This window comes from Apaloderma vittatum, unplaced genomic scaffold (assembly GCF_000703405.1).
Source record: "Apaloderma vittatum isolate BGI_N311 unplaced genomic scaffold, ASM70340v1 scaffold1552, whole genome shotgun sequence".
NCBI classification, from domain to species: domain Eukaryota; kingdom Metazoa; phylum Chordata; class Aves; order Trogoniformes; family Trogonidae; genus Apaloderma; species Apaloderma vittatum.
Window position 1 is genome coordinate 63,490 of NW_009703927.1, and position 19,019 is coordinate 82,508.

The 19,019-nt window shown below is 40.2% G+C and overlaps 1 protein-coding gene across 1 annotated transcript in view; it reads right to left on the minus strand.

The window, feature by feature from the left end:
* Window positions 1-18,067, minus strand: part of PDSS1 (prenyl (decaprenyl) diphosphate synthase, subunit 1) — a 21,762-nt gene extending 3,695 nt beyond the window's left edge. The window contains exons 1-8 of the mRNA XM_009864808.1: window positions 18,008-18,067; window positions 17,000-17,123; window positions 16,503-16,633; window positions 8,978-9,119; window positions 7,898-8,009; window positions 7,700-7,809; window positions 1,333-1,413; window positions 1,035-1,148 (exon numbers count right to left, since the gene is read on the minus strand). Of these exons, the coding sequence (XP_009863110.1) occupies window positions 1,035-1,148; window positions 1,333-1,413; window positions 7,700-7,809; window positions 7,898-8,009; window positions 8,978-9,119; window positions 16,503-16,600 (657 nt within the window). The 5' untranslated portion in view covers window positions 16,601-16,633; window positions 17,000-17,123; window positions 18,008-18,067. The remainder of the gene's footprint in view (window positions 1-1,034; window positions 1,149-1,332; window positions 1,414-7,699; window positions 7,810-7,897; window positions 8,010-8,977; window positions 9,120-16,502; window positions 16,634-16,999; window positions 17,124-18,007) is intronic.
* Window positions 18,068-19,019: the final 952 nt, after the last annotated feature.

Consider the following 19,019-nt stretch of genomic DNA (forward strand, 5'->3'; position numbering starts at 1 on the left):
ACATGTCTTTGTAAATGCCCAAAGGCTGAGGAAACAAACACATGCAGATGTTCCAGCTCCCCTCACCCCAGGCTCTTTAAGAAAGGGGGAAGCAAATTTCATAAAGTTGCATTTTATTTTTAATGATGTAAAACTTTTCCCATGTCAAGCTCTTGGCAATTTTGATGTGAGATCACAGACTAGAGCTCAGCTGGAACTAGTTGTGCCAGCTTTTGTATCATGCTGTGAAGTTTGGTAGGAAGGACTGCTTTGTAAGTCCCAAATCTTTCCTCAGGTGAACCAGAAACTTGAGCAAAGTGCATTAAATCAGTTTCTTCCCATTTTATGGATTAGCAGAGATTTAAATGTTTCTTTTGGTGCTAGTGGCACATCTGTTTTCCTTGTATTCCTCCAAATAATTTTTAAGCCACTAAAATCTTGACCAATTTTAAGCCTACTTTATTTAGGAAACTCCCTTTTTCTCTTATCCAAACTCATATTTACACCTTCAGAAGGGAAAGCTTCCCATGTTTGTAACTTGATACCACTCAAGGACAGAGATGAAGAGATCAAATCCAATAAACAGAGGTGCCCACCTAAAAGCTGGGCAGAGATTGAAGTTCTTGGCCCCAGGATGCACAGAGAGCCCAGAACTTGGCCAAAAGCTGACATACATACTCAAGCCTGAGGAGAACAAGATGTCCCAAGGAAGAATGTAAGGAAGAAGCTACTTGGGAATAACCTGAAGAAAATATGCAAAACCCCTCTGAATAGTTGTCCCTCTGCAAAGATAAGCACTTGAAGTGGGGCAGCAAAAGACCAGGGCTGCTTTTGATACAGGGGCCTAACGGTAAGAGGACGTGTGAAGGAAGGCGTTTGTCAGTCAGTGGGCACCTAAATCCAGCTGCCCTTGCACACACTGATTTTTCACACATGCCCAAGCCATGTTCATCACTTACACTGTGGACTTGATGCATTCGAGCTGGACCTCCGTGTGTGCTGTGAAGAGCAGTGCACACGGGTGGCTTTAAGGAACTGGATTCCTATTGACTCACCTGTCGACAAGCAAACAAGACAGGGCCTGTGGCTAATCCAAGCTTGAGATCTGCTGCTGCTGGTTTCCCCAGATGGTCAGCACATGATGTAAAATCCAGAACATCATCTATCAGCTGGAAAGAGATAAACATGCAGATATTTTAAAACTTTTTTGTTTGTTTATAATGAGAACTAAACACAGAATAATCTTTGTTAAGAGAAGATTTATAGAAAGGATTAAGACAGCCCACTTTGTTTTCTAAGGCAATTGGGGTAAGTTTAGGTTTTAGATTCCCTTTAGTTCAACAAAAGCACTACCTGAAAAGCTATGCCAACGTTTTTTCCGTACTGGTATGCAATCTCATGAACTTTGGGATCAGGGCAGCCCAGAATTGAAACCTAGAAAAAACAAAACCAACAAACCAAAACCCAGGTAAATAGGAAGCTTTAGTTAGCATCCACTTTTAGTCAGTGACTGTAGGTGTGATGTAGCAAGCACAGACAGCAGGGATCTGGGAAAAGGAAAAAAGCTGACTCAGTAGCACATTCTTGATTATCGCTGTTCGTGGATATACACAAGCAGCGAAGCTTATTAGAAAACAAGGCTGAACAGCAGTGCAGAATTACAAATATATTCAAGTCTGGAAAGAGATTAGCTTTATTAAATATTTATCAGACTTGGAAATTATAATGCAAGGATGAAGAGAGAAGAAATGCAGATGCACTGTACATGCAGGCGAGTAGTCAGTCCCCTGTCCAGTGACAGGGGAATCAAATTTATTACATATATAACTCAGCCAGGGGATAATTGGAGGTTGGACAACAGATGAATAGACCTTGATTACATGCCTCATAAAAGATCCACAAAACTGAATGTGTTGCACCCAGTACAGAAGGGACAGGTGAGGTAAGGAAGATTATTTTAAGGGTGATGTTAACTCTAACTAAATTGTGCAGGAAGATGAGCCGATTTGTTTTCAGGCAGAGGTGTCAAGGGACAGTTAGTGGCAAAGACAAGACAGTGAATAAAAGTACACTGAGCTACATAAAGGTATCACTAAACTGAGATAAAACAGAAGATTTCAGCTGAGTACGGATAAAGGAGCTGACTGCTTGAGAGACAAGTTTTTCTGAATAAACTCCACAAACCTAAAATACAGGGGACAAAGTAAAATTTGCAAATATCTTGCCTCAAAGTAAGGGCACTTAGGCTTTTGCATTTAGGTACTGATTGTACACTTTGCAAAATGGGGCTGGTTACATTTAAATACTCAGATTTATTTCAGCCTTCAATAAAGCAGTTAGGAACGGGGGGCAAAAATCCATCCTGCCTTACTGCAGACATTCCAAATCTGCTGTGATGAGCAGAAGTAGTAAAGATACCTTTTACTTAAAGTACCACTAAAAGTACATGCTAGGAAAACCACACAACAAAAGTATGTATGTGTGTATATATATATATATAACTCCTCTTTAAGACTATGTAAGGTAGGATCATTACAAAAACCAGCAAACAAACCCCAACCTCAAAGTGAGTCCAGCAGTAACTTTGAAGGTGAACATGAAGACAGAAATAAGAAACAACATTATATCCTAATAACTGGGATGCAACTCACAGACTAGAGACTATTTCATGCATCAGTGCATTTCATAACTGAGCATCAGAACACCTCCCAGCCATAACCTGCATCTGTGGATAATAGTTAAAACCCAGAGGAGTCTGGAAGCCTGAGGCATTAACAGCTTCCCACATTTCCCCATTTTATTTAAAGAAGGATGGTAATATAGCAGGAAAATAATGCTACTTATGTCTAGTCATAAAAATTCCTGAAGGCTATTAAAACAGTGAACTGTAAATAGGAGATATTTAATAGGTGTTGCTAGAACATTTTGATCTTTTGTCCTCTTGATGCTTGTGTCTTAAGTAGCAGTATTTGCCCCAAAGAGCTAACATCTCCTACTGCTGTACAATACCTGGCAAACTTTTGGTTGTTTCTGTAATACTAATCAAATAATATGAGCAAAGGCGGGGGGGCTGCATCTACTGTGTTTTAAAGAAATCTCTACCTACCACCACATGCAAAAAAATTAAGTTATGGAATTCAGTAGAACAATGACAAAATCTTGGTTAACAGCAAAGGGTCAGAGTGGGCATAAGCTGGTAGATGGGGAGAGGAAGTACCATGTAGAGAAGAGCTCTCTCATTTAAGCTGAAAGGTCAGAGCAAAACTATTCCTGTAGGTGAATATTTTCTGGGGACACAGATGTTACATATATAGAGAATCACATCAGTATATGTACATTTAAAAAAGCAGAAGGGTGAGTTGCAGAAAGTAACAGAAGCAAAACTCATCAGTGCAAAATTCATTCTGGCATCTTTGCAAGAGGGGACCTTCTTAGCTCCTATTCAGGTTATGAACATTTCTGAAGACCAAAAATCCAGGAGATTGAGATGCCTATCACACCTCCAGTCACCAACTCTCTGACCATGACCTCTTCATAAACCTGCAACTCGACTGCGTCTCGTCATCTACGAGGGAGTTCCTTCAGAAGCCGATTTCCCGAATTGCTCTTGTGGATTATTGCCCCCGTCTGGACGCTCAACAGGCTGCAGGCTGGTCCCCGGGCAGCCGCTCACTTTTGGAGAGTGATGAAGTTTAACTGAAGCCATACTGGGATAATAGCAGGTGTTTACCAATACAAATCAGGATAACAATATCAATATTATGATATATGTTTAAATGATAAAGCTCATCCTTTGAAAACAGCCTACAGCGCCCCTGATATGACTGTTTGATTACAAATTGAATCCTGCAAGGATTCAGACAGGTCCTCTCCTACATCTCGATGAAAAATCCTTCTTAATGATGAGTGGAACAAATTCTTTAGAAAGGTTCTTTGAATTCAGTAAAGCAAGTCAATCTGCTTGGCATTATTTCAAACACACTTTTTAAAAAATTGTTTCTATTATTTTATGTTACATGAGAGACTACAGACCAGTCTTGCCTCTTTACTGAATTTCACATCCATAAAATATTGTGTCATCAGCTCTGGCTAGATACATCCTGGTCTGTTATTTATCATGTAACATTATGGCAGCTGGAGTTGAAAGCGTCTGCACATCTGTATCAGTGCCCTGTATGCCAGAGAGGAAGACCTGTTGCTGGGCACGGCTATGCTTGTATCGGCAGTACAAGAGATGTTTGCTCGCATGCTCCTAGATTCATGGACACCATGGAAAGGAGAAGGATCTAAAATCTTCCCTTTTCCAGTCTTTCTCCTCCATGCCCTGAAGCAGTCAGGCTTATCCTTTCACTGCCCACTTCTCCATCCTCTCTATGGCCTCCCTTTACATAGCTGGAGACAGCAGGAGGATTCCTCTTCACCTTCTCGACTCCTGACTAAAACCAGCTCTTGGTATATCATTTGCTCCATCATGGTTGCCCTTCACTGAGCTCTCCACTACATGAATGTCTGTCTCGGGTGACGGAGCCCAGTCTCCTGTGTGCTGAAGAGAGGAAAACAGTCACTGCCCTTGATGTGCTGGTCATGCTGGTAGCAACGCAGCCCGGTTTGTGCTTATCCTGCACTGCTGCTAGGGAAGGGGGTTATGAAGGCCTACCTGGGAGAGGAAGATACCTACTCAGCAGAAGGCCCCCCACACAGAGAGCAGACAACCATCTTGTCCTGAGTCTGCATTTTCATATATTTGACTTTTTCTCAAGTAATTAATATTTTAACCAAGTACTTATGTGGAACTGTACTTTTACAGAAGATTGCCTGCCTGAGTATCTGAGATACATTTATACTACTCTTCTCCATAGCAAACATTATGAAGACAGTAACTCAAAGGAGTTACTGTATTTGAAATAATAAATAAGGAAATTTACTGACTGACCACAGTATCTGATGCTACTGATGCTATTACCTTGCATCTGTCATCAGACGTCACTGCAGCTTGCCTGCCTAGTGGGGCTGGGGGCATCAGTTTTGCTGGTGGGGCTCAGGGGTCTTACATTCCTAGACACCAGTTCCACACCCTGGTAGGTTTTTCTGATGGAGCCGTCTGCACATACCAAACCATGAACTCGTTACAGCAGGAGCTCACGGGCAGATCCAGAGCTGTGTGCTACCTCCCTTTGCTTCTGTTCCTAAAGCAGAGCTTCCCTACCCAGCCCTGCCTTACACAAGGAGGCTGCACGCTTTCTCCTAAAAGAGAAAGCAAGAATCTCTAGTGCAATTTTTACGGTTAGCTCAAAACAAGCATGACTTAATCCCTCTCCTGAGAGTATGCTGTGCAAAATACAAACAGCTTTATGAGGGTTAGGAATCCACATTACAGCAAGATGAGAAAAGACAGAGAGAGAACCTGCTCAGCTTATTCTGCCATCTGCATCTTGCCTGATGACTAATAGAAATTCCTCTTCGGCTTTATTGTTCCTGAATTCTTGAACCAAAGTCACCTCCCATGTTTCTCTGAAAAATGCCATTCAGTAACTAAGGCTTCAGTGACCCTCTGGGCCATCTGCCACCATTTCCTCTTGCAATGTATTACTTTGACTGCAACTTTGGTAACATTCTCTCTTACAGAACTATCGCAGAAATGGCTCCAACATCTTGAACAGACTGTTCTGGCCATAAAACCCCCCATATTATTTTCCTAACTTGACGGACTTTTTATTTAAATGCAGTAATACTCTGGCAATGCAGAAGATATTTAATGGAGTGAGTAGACCAATGTTGACTGACTATATATATATATATATATGTGTATGTGTGTATATACACACACGCATATACATATACACACACAGACTGTTATCTTTTTTGGACATTTTTCCAGGAATACTCTACTCTTCCATCTCTAAGGCATGACACTGTAAGATGCCACTTGGACTTCTTTGACATCTTCTTTCCAGTTAATAATTTTATTTATGCACAGAAATAAATCACTATTTTTTTCCTATCATTATAAGGAACTGAACTCCTTCTAATGACACACTAGCCTGGTTGTGACTGATGTTTTGAAAACCAATAATCTCTCTCCTTAGCTTTATCCTTGAAAACAAGATGTGAATACTCTCAACTCCCCAAATGAATTTCCTTTCAAGCTAGAACTGATGATGCTGCTTATCATTTTTTGCTACAGAAAACAGAACTCCCTTCCTATTCCATACTTTTCCTTAGTTGCCAAAAACATCTAACAAATGAACATCTAAACAAAGAACAACCTCCCCCCCCAAAAATCCCCTTTTCACTGCTATCAATCGAGTTCTCCTAATCCATGCAGAAAGAAACTGAGAGAGGCATAAATATATATATACACAAGTCATTGCTACCGTGTGCAGTATGTATGGGTTTGCCATAAAGAGAGACGTCTCTCTCATTTTTCCTTTATAACACAGATTTTACTGCATATAAAATTCCAGCAGTTCGGCAATGGAACAACTCAGAACAACTACTAGAAGAAAAGCAGTGAAACACCCCTTTCACAAGCATCACAGCCATAATCTGGAGGGAAGTGCTTAAATGCTTAAACTAAGTTTAAAGGCAAAGGAAAAACTGAAAACAGAACCTTTGTAAGGAGAATCCACTCGAAAGATTATTTCTTCTATGTGTTAAAATTTCTTTTAGGAAGACCATCAAAAGTGAATATAAAAACTTGTATGTTTTTATTGGGCTGGCAGAATAATGTGACACTCCCTACTGGTCCATATAAATGAAGGCTTGCTAAGGGAAATTCTTGCCAGGGTTGTATTGCCATTAATATGAGCAATCCACAAAACTTAAGTTTCCTTCCTCCGACTAGAATGAAAGCTATTTTCCCTCCCCACAAAATTTGTGTCTCTCGTTCTATACGATCCTTTGGATTTAAGCAATTTTCAAGTGCTGTCTATTACACAAATGTACCAGTTCTCAGAGAACAAAGGAGAATGACTAACATTAGCACAGATTTTTAGTCCAATTCCCTTAAGACTCCCTCTTGCTAGAGCATACAACAGCTATAATGCCTTTAATAATAATAAAAAATTATAATTCTCTTCTGGGGTGAGATTATTGCCCACCATCTCCATTTTCTGCCCTAAAACTAAACATGTTTTTTTGAATAAGAATATCATCTTGAATCACGTCTTTCTGTAATGAAGTAACAGAACTAAGCAACAGATAGAGTTGGATATAGCAGCTGGTAATTCAAAAACCCAGATAAATCAAGAAGTACACGCTTTGTTTCTTTTACAACATAGTGTAGAGTATGCACAATTAGTTGTTTCCCCGCACTGTTACCAATTTAAGGTCCTACTCGGCACCAAGGACTAGAAGCAGATGCCAAAGACACCTTAGAATTATAGGCTCAAGAATTATCAGATGAGATTAGAAACAGTCTCAAAGCTGTGGAATTTCATAAATTAAAGGTTGCCACTGTGAATCTTATTTTGACTCAGCTGACAAAAACAATATATCTGTGCCTGAATATAAACCAGAAAAGAAAAATTAGAATCAATACTGGAGGCTACACAGCTGAACTGTGATAAAACACACAATCTCGAACCCATTCACATTCTGGCAGAATACCACTGAAAGCGTTTGCTTTGGAGGGTCTCCAGAGAAAAGAGCAATAACTAGGAGTTTAGCTGTGAAGCTTACAGTATGGTATGTTAACTTTAGAAGAGACAGACGTACATACTGCTTTACAACTGTTTGCTATAAGACTCGCAGTCTTCTTGAAAGTCTTCTCGAGGTAGTGAGCAAATCTCTCATTTTCATTTTCCTTGGAACCCAACTGGAGGAATTCACCTAAAAAGTTGCACAGATGGGAGTTTTCATTTGTGGATTTACTGCTTACGCAAGCAAATCCGAATATAAAAATAGAAAAAGACCTTACCACGCACCAGATCTTCAATCACCTGAGTTAGAACAGAGATGATAGTAGTGTTTCCAATTCGTGCTAAAGCTACAGAAGCAGCTGAGAGGATGAAGTCACCAGCTAGAACAGCCTACGAATAATAAAAGAAATTGATCTTTTAAGTCTTTTCCTGTTAGTACAGACAATACAGTTTCCTTTATTTGGCTGGTCTACTCACATCACATCACTTTCCTACATAAAGCACACACATCTCATTGTAACAAAGAGGAAAAAGAAGATAACCAATTATTAAAATTTGAACCAATTTCTGAATCCCTATCTTATAGTACTGCTTATATTTTTCTATGTAAGCACCATCCTCGACAATACAATTTCCTTTACAATTTCCAGCCAAAGCTGGTCTACTCACATCACATCACTTTCCTACATAAAGCACACACATCTCATTGTAACAAAGAGGAAAAAGAAGATAACCAATTATTAAAATTTGAACCAATTTCTGAATCCCTATCTTATAGTACTGCTTATATTTTTCTATGTAAGCACCATCCTCCCTGTATGCAATACAGGAATACATGTTTGCCTGTGAAGTTTTTTTTATCAGTACTTCTCTATTTGGCTATTCTGCTGTGACTGTTACGCCACGTTAGCTGTGATGTGTCAGCAGTGTCCTTTCCTTTCATTTTCCGATTAAGATCTTCTTTTGCGTGCTCTATGAAGAAACACCTTTCTCCAAAAAGAAAAAAAACCCAACAAAACAAATATTCATGCTGACTGAAAACCTTTTTGTGTTTACTACAGAATCAGAGTAACATATAGTGTTCTGGATGAGCTATAAGTTTGAAGTATTTCAAGAGCACTGCAGAAAATGACACAGGGAACATAAATTCGATAAGAATCGCACTACAATCATACATTAGATAATGCTTCCAAAGTTCAGAAAAGGAACAGGCATTTGTCTTACCCAAAATCTGTGCACAACTCTTCATGCTTTTTCTGGCATATCCCAAGCCTAGGGATAGTAATGTGACAAAACCCCTAGGTATTTGGGCTCTGCTGAAACTCAAAGGTAAGTCTTGCACATTATAGCAAACTCACCTTCCTCTCTCCCCAGATTTGATTGACTGTCATTTTTCCTCTGCGAGAATTTGCATCATCAATAACATCATCATGAACGAGGCTAGCTGTGTGGATCATCTCGGCAATTATGGCCACAGAGCGCTGGCTTGCTTGCACCTCCCTAAAATAAGAAAAAAAAGAATTGCCAAATAATTAGATCAATTCTGTGTGCTGCAATACACCAAAATAAAAAAAATACACTAAAACCCACAGCTGTTGCACCTTTTCCATGGTCTGAACCCCATCTTTTAGACCTAGAACTAGGAAGATAAGAGAAAGTAAGATCATGTTAGTACAGTAAGTGCAGTAGGAAGTTTCCATTGTTATTAGGCCTGTTTCTGCCTTGCTGCATTAAAAGTACTGCAAAACCCCTGAATTACTGAGTCTAATCCCTCTAAATTCAGACTGCAATGAAGAGCACAGCATCGAAGATGCTTGATTCCAAGAAAATGGAAATCTGGAAAATGGCAGAGAAAAAAAAAAAAAAAAAAGCCAGGCAGCTTTGCAGATGGTTCTAAGTTTTCCTTACCTCTGTCTTGCTCTACCTCTAAGACACAGGATCACAAACTCTGCTGGCTAACTGTACTAACCAGCACACTGGAGAGATCAGCAGGCACAGAAACCTATAGTCTACATCTGAAAGACATAATTCAAGGATCTTAGCCTTAATGTTATCCAACTGCCTAAAGAACTCAGAGGTTTTCCAAAAGCCTGAGGAATTAACTGGCGTTCTACTGCAATCACTTTGAGACTGTAAACACAACTACCTAACACTTACTGAAGTTGGGCCTTTGGGAATATCTAACACTGATGATCCAGCTCTCAATAGTTCACACTTACTTTATTTTTTAAACTAGGTGAAAAATAAAGTAATGGAAGAACAGAGAACCAATTATCTGGGGAACAACGCTGGCAAAATGAGCTTAAAAGAGCCAACCTAGCCCACACAAAAGACCACCTACCCTAGTAACCAACTGCCGCTGCCTTGTTCTAGGATCTATTTATTTTTCTGCTTGTTTCTGTCATGGGCTGCATGCAGGATCCCAGAAATGGCTATCCCAGTCAGCCCTGCCTTATAGCTGTAATAAACCCACATGGATGTTAATAAAACCCAACAAACAATAAACCCAACAAAAGAAAAAGAGCCAAATCAGTAATGAAAAAAAAACAATGAAAGAAAAAAAAAATTTACTTCTGATATGCAGGTACCTTACTTCTGGTATACAGATAACGGAGCAAATCACTCTATTTTTCAACAGAACAAAAAAAGAACTGAGAGAAACAGAAGATAATAATTTCAGGACAGCTGAAGGGAATTTAAAATCTTCTTACATTGCCTACGTGTATTAAAATCTAGCAATTAATCACAAAAAGAAAGAACATTTTGCAGTCTGCTGACATAACACTGAGTTCTGACACCTACCTCTGTGCAGAACTCTGCACTGCTGTCTGTGGGAGTTCTACATCCTGAACAATAGCAGGATGTGTGGCTCACAGGCTGTGAAAACGTGGCTTTTAAACAACAGAAAATAAGAGCTGGAAACCTTTACGGTTGGTTGAAGGGCAGTTTTACTGTGGACTAGTCATTTAGCCAACTACCAGTTCAGTGTAAGTAGTTTTCCAAAATAAACCATTGTTACTAAGTAGGAAAACTTACCTTCAAAAAACTGTAAAGGCCTCCAGCCTCTTTCATGCACTGGTCTCCTTTTGGGGACTCCCTTTTTCATTAATTATGTCAGCAGACTGGACTTCCTGCTGGGAAGTAGCAGTAAATGGCAACACTCACCGACACACTAAAAATCTTTCAGTACTATTAAAACAGCACAAGGACAGACACCTCATAAGCAGGTTTTGAAAAGGTCTTGCACTATGGTGCATTTCGTCTCTGACAATGCCTAAAAATGGCATAGGAATGCTCATGGTTAACATGTGTGGTTCCCAGAATGTTTTATAAGACACGATCATTTAACCTGTTTGTTTTTTAAACTATTTCTGCAAGATTCTTCCCTTTGCTGGTAAAAAAACCAAAAATTGCAATAGTTCCCTACAAACATCTTGTGAGAAAAATTCTGAATCAAAGCATGCCTATTTTAGGGAAAACACACAAGGAACAGGATCCTTCACATTCCCTGGCATTTTTCATTGTGCTTCGCCTGCAAAACAAAAGCAAAAAGTAGCAGTAACTCAAGTCAATGGCTAAGTGGGTTCCCACAAGCCCAGTAAGTGAAAAGATGCCATTTTTAGGTCATTCTCAAAGTAAAGGTACACCAAGATTATATATATTTCCGCAAAATTTTTTACACAATTCTAAGTTTATCTTTTTATACAAGCATTATATTAACTTTTAAGTCCTTGATCACGTTCTCTTTTTTAGTAGGAACCCCTGCTTGATTCTGTGATAAGCTTTTATAGAACTACAAGTCTTTTCCATTACAGAACTTGTTTCATGTACACTGAACAAGACCAAGGCTGAACTTACAGGTTAAAAAACCCCAAACAACAAACCCACCCTCTTCCTCTAGGTATTTTTTTAAATTTTTTTTTAAAAAGGGGGAAGGATTCAAAACAACACAAAGTAGTATTTACAATCTGCAACAAAGAGCTTTGCAATGTGTTTGCCAGTATGCAAATACTGGCAGTTTAAAAGGCAGGAGATGTGCAAAAGAACTTGCAAAATTTCTGTCACAATCACACTCCTCAAAGTACATTTTTGGTGTTAAGTCCTTGTGGCTGAAAGAAATGAGCATTTCAGAAACAGCCTGTGACAAGGAAGGGCACTGCAACTAAGGGAAGCATAGACAATGGATGTGTTAGCACAGCAGCGAATTACAGAACAGCTGAAAACCAGCACACAGTACAGGAATCTGACAACCATGATTTGGAGGAGTGGAGGGAAGAAAAAGAAAAAAAGGAAAAAAAAGAGAGGACTATGGCTGCTGACAGCTCTTCATAACTTTAGGAAATATGATTCTATCAATTTTAGACAGGGCATTATATTTAAGTATTTCTCACACTATTCTGATGGGTTTATTTCCCTTTTTCCTCCCAAATTGTTTGTACTCAGTATTTTCTCTATCGAGATGTTTTTCTACTTCTTTAGACTTCTCTTATTTGTCTCTCTCGATTGCAGAAAAAAACCAAAACAAACACTCCTCCTATTTGCAAACACCTCTGGCGAATACACTCTAAACAGAAACATTAGGTCCAGTCAGGCTAACTGCTAATTCTGTGAAACTCTGCACACTGGTATGTGAAGAAATGCCAGAGGATGTGTGAAACTGAGGGGTTGCATGACCTCATTTTAAACCCTACAACAATTCTTACTCTTGCACAAAGCTAAGTTGCTATCATTAAGCAAAAAGTCATTGCTCAAGGGACCTAAGGACTTGGGGTTAAACTTCTGACACTTGGATCTTCAAGGGGAAAAAACACAAACCAGCATTTGAACAATTTGAATGCTTCAGACATGTATCTTTTTGATACTAGTTCAGATTCTTTATATAACTGGTACTTCTCCCTATTATGACTACCACAAAGTGACATCACTCTAGGAAGACAGTTAACCTGCTGAAGGAATTCTAAATACCTAGCTCTTCTCAGTTCTGAACACAAACGATCACAATACCCAACCTGTAAGCAGAGCTACCCAGGTGTTCCCCTCCATTCACTTGAGAAGTCTCAGCTACTCTGGCAGGGCTCTGTGAAGACAAAGACGTCTCTCTGGATTCCCAAGTAAGATCAGGACCTAGAACCTTACAAAGTTGTGTCTTGCTATTTCAACAGCCAAACAAGGAAGATTATGACCTTTGCTACTAGTACTGAACAAAATGAGATTAAAAAATCAAAACAAAAAAACACAAACAAAAGAAGAGGCAAAAGCATTCTGGGTCCAGCAAGTTTATGACAGTTGAGAACGGCAGCAAGATGAAGCGGAAACTCAGTATCAGTAACTCGAACCCCAGAGGCAGAACATAAAAACCACGCTAGGGATGAACAGCACAGGATATTGGCTCACCCCACAAGTCTACAGATGTATGGTCAGTATATCTGAGTACATGTGTGCGAACCAAAGAAAAACAAGTTTGGGAGAAGAATCAATATTAACTGAGGAAAAGAATCATAGAATGATAGAATGGCCTAGGCTGGAAGGGACCTTAGAGATCATTTTAATCCAGCCTCCCTGTCGCCAGGGACGCCACCTCTCGACTAGATCAGGCAACACATGGGGACCGAACGGGAATCGAACCCGCGACCTTGGCGTTGTTAGCGCCACGCTCAACTGAGGAAAAACATCTTAAAAACGTCTCGAGTAGCAGAATGGAAAGCAAGTGGTTTTTTTCTCCTCATGTCTACAGCAGACTTACAAACATGCAGCATTTCCTTCTCTACATACATGGTTTTCCTCACAAACAGCAAAAAGATGAGAGAACAATTTATCACCTGGAAGCAATGCTGCTTTAAAAAAAAACCAATAATGAAAACTGTATCTGTGTGAACTGGAAGTATATATATATATAGAAAGCAGGTGTTACACAGCCTGCTTCAAGAAGCTTAAAAGTGAAAGAGCATAAAATGCTCATAAAACTTCATCAACTCACACCAAGTGGGTATCCACAATACAAAAGCATATTCTTTAGGCATGGCCTACCAAGCCCTCAAGACACTGGTCATCATCCATGAACCAAAGAGCAGTACACTGGAGACTTGTATAAACACATGTGAATTTTAGCTACAATTGCAGGCTTAGAGCAAAGTGGCAGGAGGCAAAGAAGAGAAAGGTGAATGCCCTGGGATTTCATTCTCTTCCTTTGCTGAAACACTTCTATTCTGTTTTCCCTACTCAGAATCTCATTCTAAAACCAACATGACAGAGACAGTGACTTAGTCTGTCCTGATTCAAGAAACACTCAGATTAATGAGGAGGCTTTTAAATATCAAACTTAGTTGGGAGGTGCTGACAAAAAACGCAACAGTTGTACAAAAACTGCCACATGACATGGGCATCTATAAATCAGAGCGCTTATGCTGAGGGTTGGCTACTGCGAATCAAACACTCGCCTCAGGCACATGTGGCACTTGAACTCTGAGATCACACTTTCTCATTGGTGTAGGGCAGGTCTCGGAACCGGTCCTGATGGTTTCAGGACAGCATAATACGCTTTGAGCATAAAGACAAATTCAGTTCTTTCTACAGCTACTTCTTGTCTTTGATTCACTGCTTACCTCCTACACTAATATGACATCAATCTGAGCCTTCTTGGTGTCCTACGCACACTACGTAATTTTGTTCACAAGCTTCTCACCCTAGGCACTAGAGTAAAACTATTTTTCCTGTTACTCTGACTAGTGGGATGCTCCAAAAACTCACTGCTCCAGTTGTTAAGTCTCCTTCTAAGTTTCCATCCTTTTAGCAACATCACCCTTTGTCACAGAATGGTTGGAGTTGGAAAGTTGGACCTCTGGAGGTCACCTAGTCCAACCTCCCTGCTAAAGCGGGGTTGCCTGGAGCACATTACACAGGACTGCATCCAGGTGGGTTTTGAAGGAGCCTCCATAACCTCCCTGGGCAGCCTGTTCCAGTGCTCTGTCACCCACACAGCAAAGAAGTTTTTCCTCATATTTAGATAGACTTCCTGTCTTCCAGCTTGTGCCTGTTGCCTCTTGTCCTGTCACTGGGAACTGCTGAAGAGTCTGGCTCCGTACTCCCTGCACCCACCCTTTAGATATTTATAGGCATTGATAAGGTCTCCTCTGATTCTTGTCTTCTCCAGGCTAAGGAGTCTCAGCTTAATCAACCTTTCCTCATAAGAGAGATGCTCCAGTTCCCCAGTCATCTTTGTTGCCCTCCACTGGACTCTCTCCAGTAGCTCCCTGTCTCTCTTGAATACCTTATTGAATGTCTTAAACACATCTTTCATCCCTGTTCCTGTTAAACTGGTAGACCCTAAGTCCTTCACTCTCCCTGATTATCTTTGCAGTCCAGACCTGAAGCCAACAGGACTTACCTTTTATTGAACATGAGGATCAGACGTGCTGATGATTTCATAAAGCGTAATATACAAGAACATCAGCATTGCTGTAGCTGAACTGGATAAACTATGATTGAGGCATGCTAGGATTACTTCAAGGTTTTTCAGAGAAGGTGGCTGCAAATCATACTGGGCCCTAATGGGACACTAATGAACCCCAAGCTCCAGCAGAATTTTTTCTTCACTGTGCCTCCTTTCATTCCACCACGGATGGCCAGTCATCAAGAATGCTTCTGTCACCAGCTGTCATCGTGCTCCTGTTTTTCATGTGAAGATCACTCGTGTAAAATACTAAGCAAATCAATGCTGTGACAAAAAGACATCCTTGAGGAGTTTCACACGCAGTATTGTTCCTTTTGCTGCCTCTGAGACAATGACAGTACTGAATGGAGAACAGAATCAGGCTGAAGTTCATTAATCCTGGACAATGTTTCCCTAAAAGAAGAGAAACTGGCACACGCAGGACAGGACACTGCCAACTAGGTTTTGCTTCCTCCTTCAAAATTACATTCGCACAGGAAGGTGTGTACTGGGAGAGGTGCCATATCGAGCAGCAAAATATATGCCATGCTCTGAGGAGGAATCAAGTCCAACATGGCATTAACCTACCACTAAAGAAAAAATGATGTGAGAGCTAAGAGGAATCTCCTGAGACTGATAAATTAGTCTAGCAACACTTCTGACAAGGGACCAGAGATTTCATATTTGCAGTTTTTATACAAGGGAAGACTAGAAGTGCAGCTGCAAGGCAGAGAACGCTCCAGCCAACATCTTTCCTCAAAATGCACATGTAACAACTGATAGGAAAGCGTGGAGAGAAGCATTTGCCATCATGCCAGAGTCAGAAAGGGCAAGTATGATGCTCTGCTGAGTTAAAATTGCTTTCAAAAGACAAATAACTTGAAGAACATGAGGATTAGTCCAGCTCTAAGCTTAAAATCTTACATCAAAGCTTAGAAATTTTCTCCTAGAGAGGGGAAAAAAAAAATCTGTTTTGAATGTCTCACAGCTTTGAATACAATCATACAACCCACTCAATGGCTCTTCCCCATAATCATAAAAAGAGCTATGAAAGTGTCTTCTTGCATGGAAGTTCTTAACTGTGACAAGAATTTAATACCTACAGGAGCAGTTACAAGTAAAAAATACTTTTAATTAAGTTCATATAGTTACCAGGAGTATTAAAGGTTCTAATAAAGCATTTATGTAACCTAATATTGACAGAATGTTATTTATCCATCACCAGTTACAACTGCAGTACAGTCTGCAATTTTACACACGGAAGCATGCGATAAACACAGTAATTCCCTTTGGACTGCTAACTACAAAAAATACAGCTTCACGACAGAACTTACATTCCGCTTTTACTGAAGAGCTTTTTATTTTCATAAAGTTACTAGATATATTTTTTGGGAACACAACAGTGATAAATTTCAGGTACAAAATACGTTCATATATCTAAGTGACCAACTCACCTGGAATTACTATGGTGAATGTTGCAAGCCCTTGCCATTAGCACCACAATCATTGGTCGAAAGGCCTTTCCTTTCCCATCAAAGTAATAATCACACATTTCCTTAAGTTCTGCTGTAGATACAAGTAATTCCTATGAAAAGAATGTATCAAAAGTCACAGAGCCAATCTGTTTAGCGTAAGCAAAACAGTATGTATGTATAAGGTTATCGTCTGTATTCACTCCACTCAATGTAAACTGGAGTTGGTTTTAAAATTACTACGAGTAATCTGAAACATAAATTATGTATTCCAGCTGTGTTAACCAGGAGAAAAAATAAACATTTGTGTTCTGGTTCTGTAAGATACGTAGAAATCCTCTCTTTGCCTTCAGTTTAAGTTTCAGACAGCTGTTCATAAACATAAAGAACATTCTTTCAATAACTATCCTCCAAAGTGATTGTTGCTATTTAAATTAGAATCATCCCAACATCCCAGAGCAGTCACCAAAATCCCTTACCTTTTTAATATCTTCATAGAGATTCTTCAAGTCTTTTCTACCAAGCTGAAAAGGGTCTTGGTATTTTTCATCACTAACTGTTTTGCTGCAGCTACACAAGCGGGATGTGCTTGTATGATGAAACCTGGTGATAGTGTTTTTCAAGAGAGTAATGTTAGTAAAAACAAACTTTCCCCGACTGCCCCCAACAGAAACATGTCAAAGCATTTTCTCCTCTCCCTCTACCCAGCCTCCAAATTTAACCAAATGGCTAAACTATAAGCAGAAAGCATCAAAACGCTCTTTTCAGCCAAGGAGAGTGCAGCTACATGTTGATGACAGGAGACTTCTAGGGGCTGGCAAAGTGCAGCATTTGGCAAACAATAACCCCTCCCGTACCGTTAACAGATTACAGAAGTCTTCCGAGACACATAAAACTCCCTTACTCTCATTGCATTCCTTTTGAATATGCTATTGAGAGCATACAGTACATTTGGAGATAAAGCCTTCATCTCCTAGTAACACAATTATTCTGTTGCTTTCTTCCCTCTCCTATACATTCCTGGAAAAATATTCCTGACTTAGATTTGAAAATCCTCCTTTGCACACCCAGATACATTATAAATTACAAATTAAATCACTGCTGTCAGGTAGTATGACGATGCTACAGAAGTTCATCAGTAGAGGGTGAAAGCTCCACTTGGATGTATTATGATGCATAAGGTTTAGGCCTGATTTATTTTTTTTTTATGTTCCCTGGAGTTGAAGTTTATGTCTCTTATTGTGTTTCCTTTATTCAAGTGAATCATATGGTTTGCTTGGGGAATTCCTGTTTTCACCAGTGCTTTCCAGGATGGAGGACTTAGATTCAGACTCAGAACCGGAGCAGCAGCTAACACAGAATAATCCAACTACGTAGTAGAGCAACTAACTTTCTTTTCAAAGTGTTCAGCTCACAGGTGTAACTACCCAGCTCACCCCATAACTATGTCTTTACCCATTACACAACAACATGAATCATCAACTTACCGCCAAAATATATTACATATTTTTGGAAATGACAAAGTTGAACTTCTTTGGGTAAAGTGACATATCTGCACAAAGGAAAATCAGAGTTAATTTAACAGAACTTCAAATGGAGAGAAAAATATTATTACAAAAAATAAGTGTCTGTTCACAAGCACGGCTCTGTTTTTCCATTTTAACAACCCAGCAGCAAAGGGAGGCTCACAATCTCCTTCCATATCACGTGAGACATACCTGCCAACACGTACATTAGCAACTGACTCCTGCTCGGGAAGTTTGGACTTTCTTCCCTCGCAGGACCAGCCCAGAAGGCATATCAGCTATCTTCCCCGAACTGCTCTTACAAAACCTTGCTTCTGCAGTCATGGAAGGTGCAATATTCAAGCGTTCCAAGTTGCAGATAAATCTGGAATACACCAGTCAAGGCACAGAGAAAAGGACAAGAGCTGTTTCCATAAACTACTACACTAACAGAAGAACACCTCCTTGTTTTTCCCTGAAGCGATTTTAATTCAGTTTGTTTCACCTGATAATTTACACCTGCACACCTTCCTTCGTAGAACGTCCAAACCCACCAACCCTTCTGATATCTCTCCCTGCAGAGGGAGACCAGGAACCTAGGGGAAGGCGCAGTCCCAGGTACATGATTCCAGGCTGACAAAGGAGATGCACCTCTTCTCCGCTCTTGGCAGCGCTGCCAGGACCTGCCCTGCCCTGGATTGCACTTTGACTCAGGGGCCCAGCTGCAGTGACCCAGCCTGAAATCACTGTAACCCACACATTCACCAAACCACCTCTCCCAAAGCCTGCACAGAAACACTCAAGGAGACCCAGAACTGGAGTTCTCCCAGCTTGCCCCTGGCTTGAAGTCCCTCTCTCTCTCTCTTTGCCTGGGCACAGGGAGAGAAACAAGAGCACCGCAATGGCTCCGGGGCACCCTTCCACCCTCCTGGCGTACAGGATAAAAAAGGCCAGCCATGGAGACAAGAGAAGGCAAGGAGGAAAAGGAAGGAGA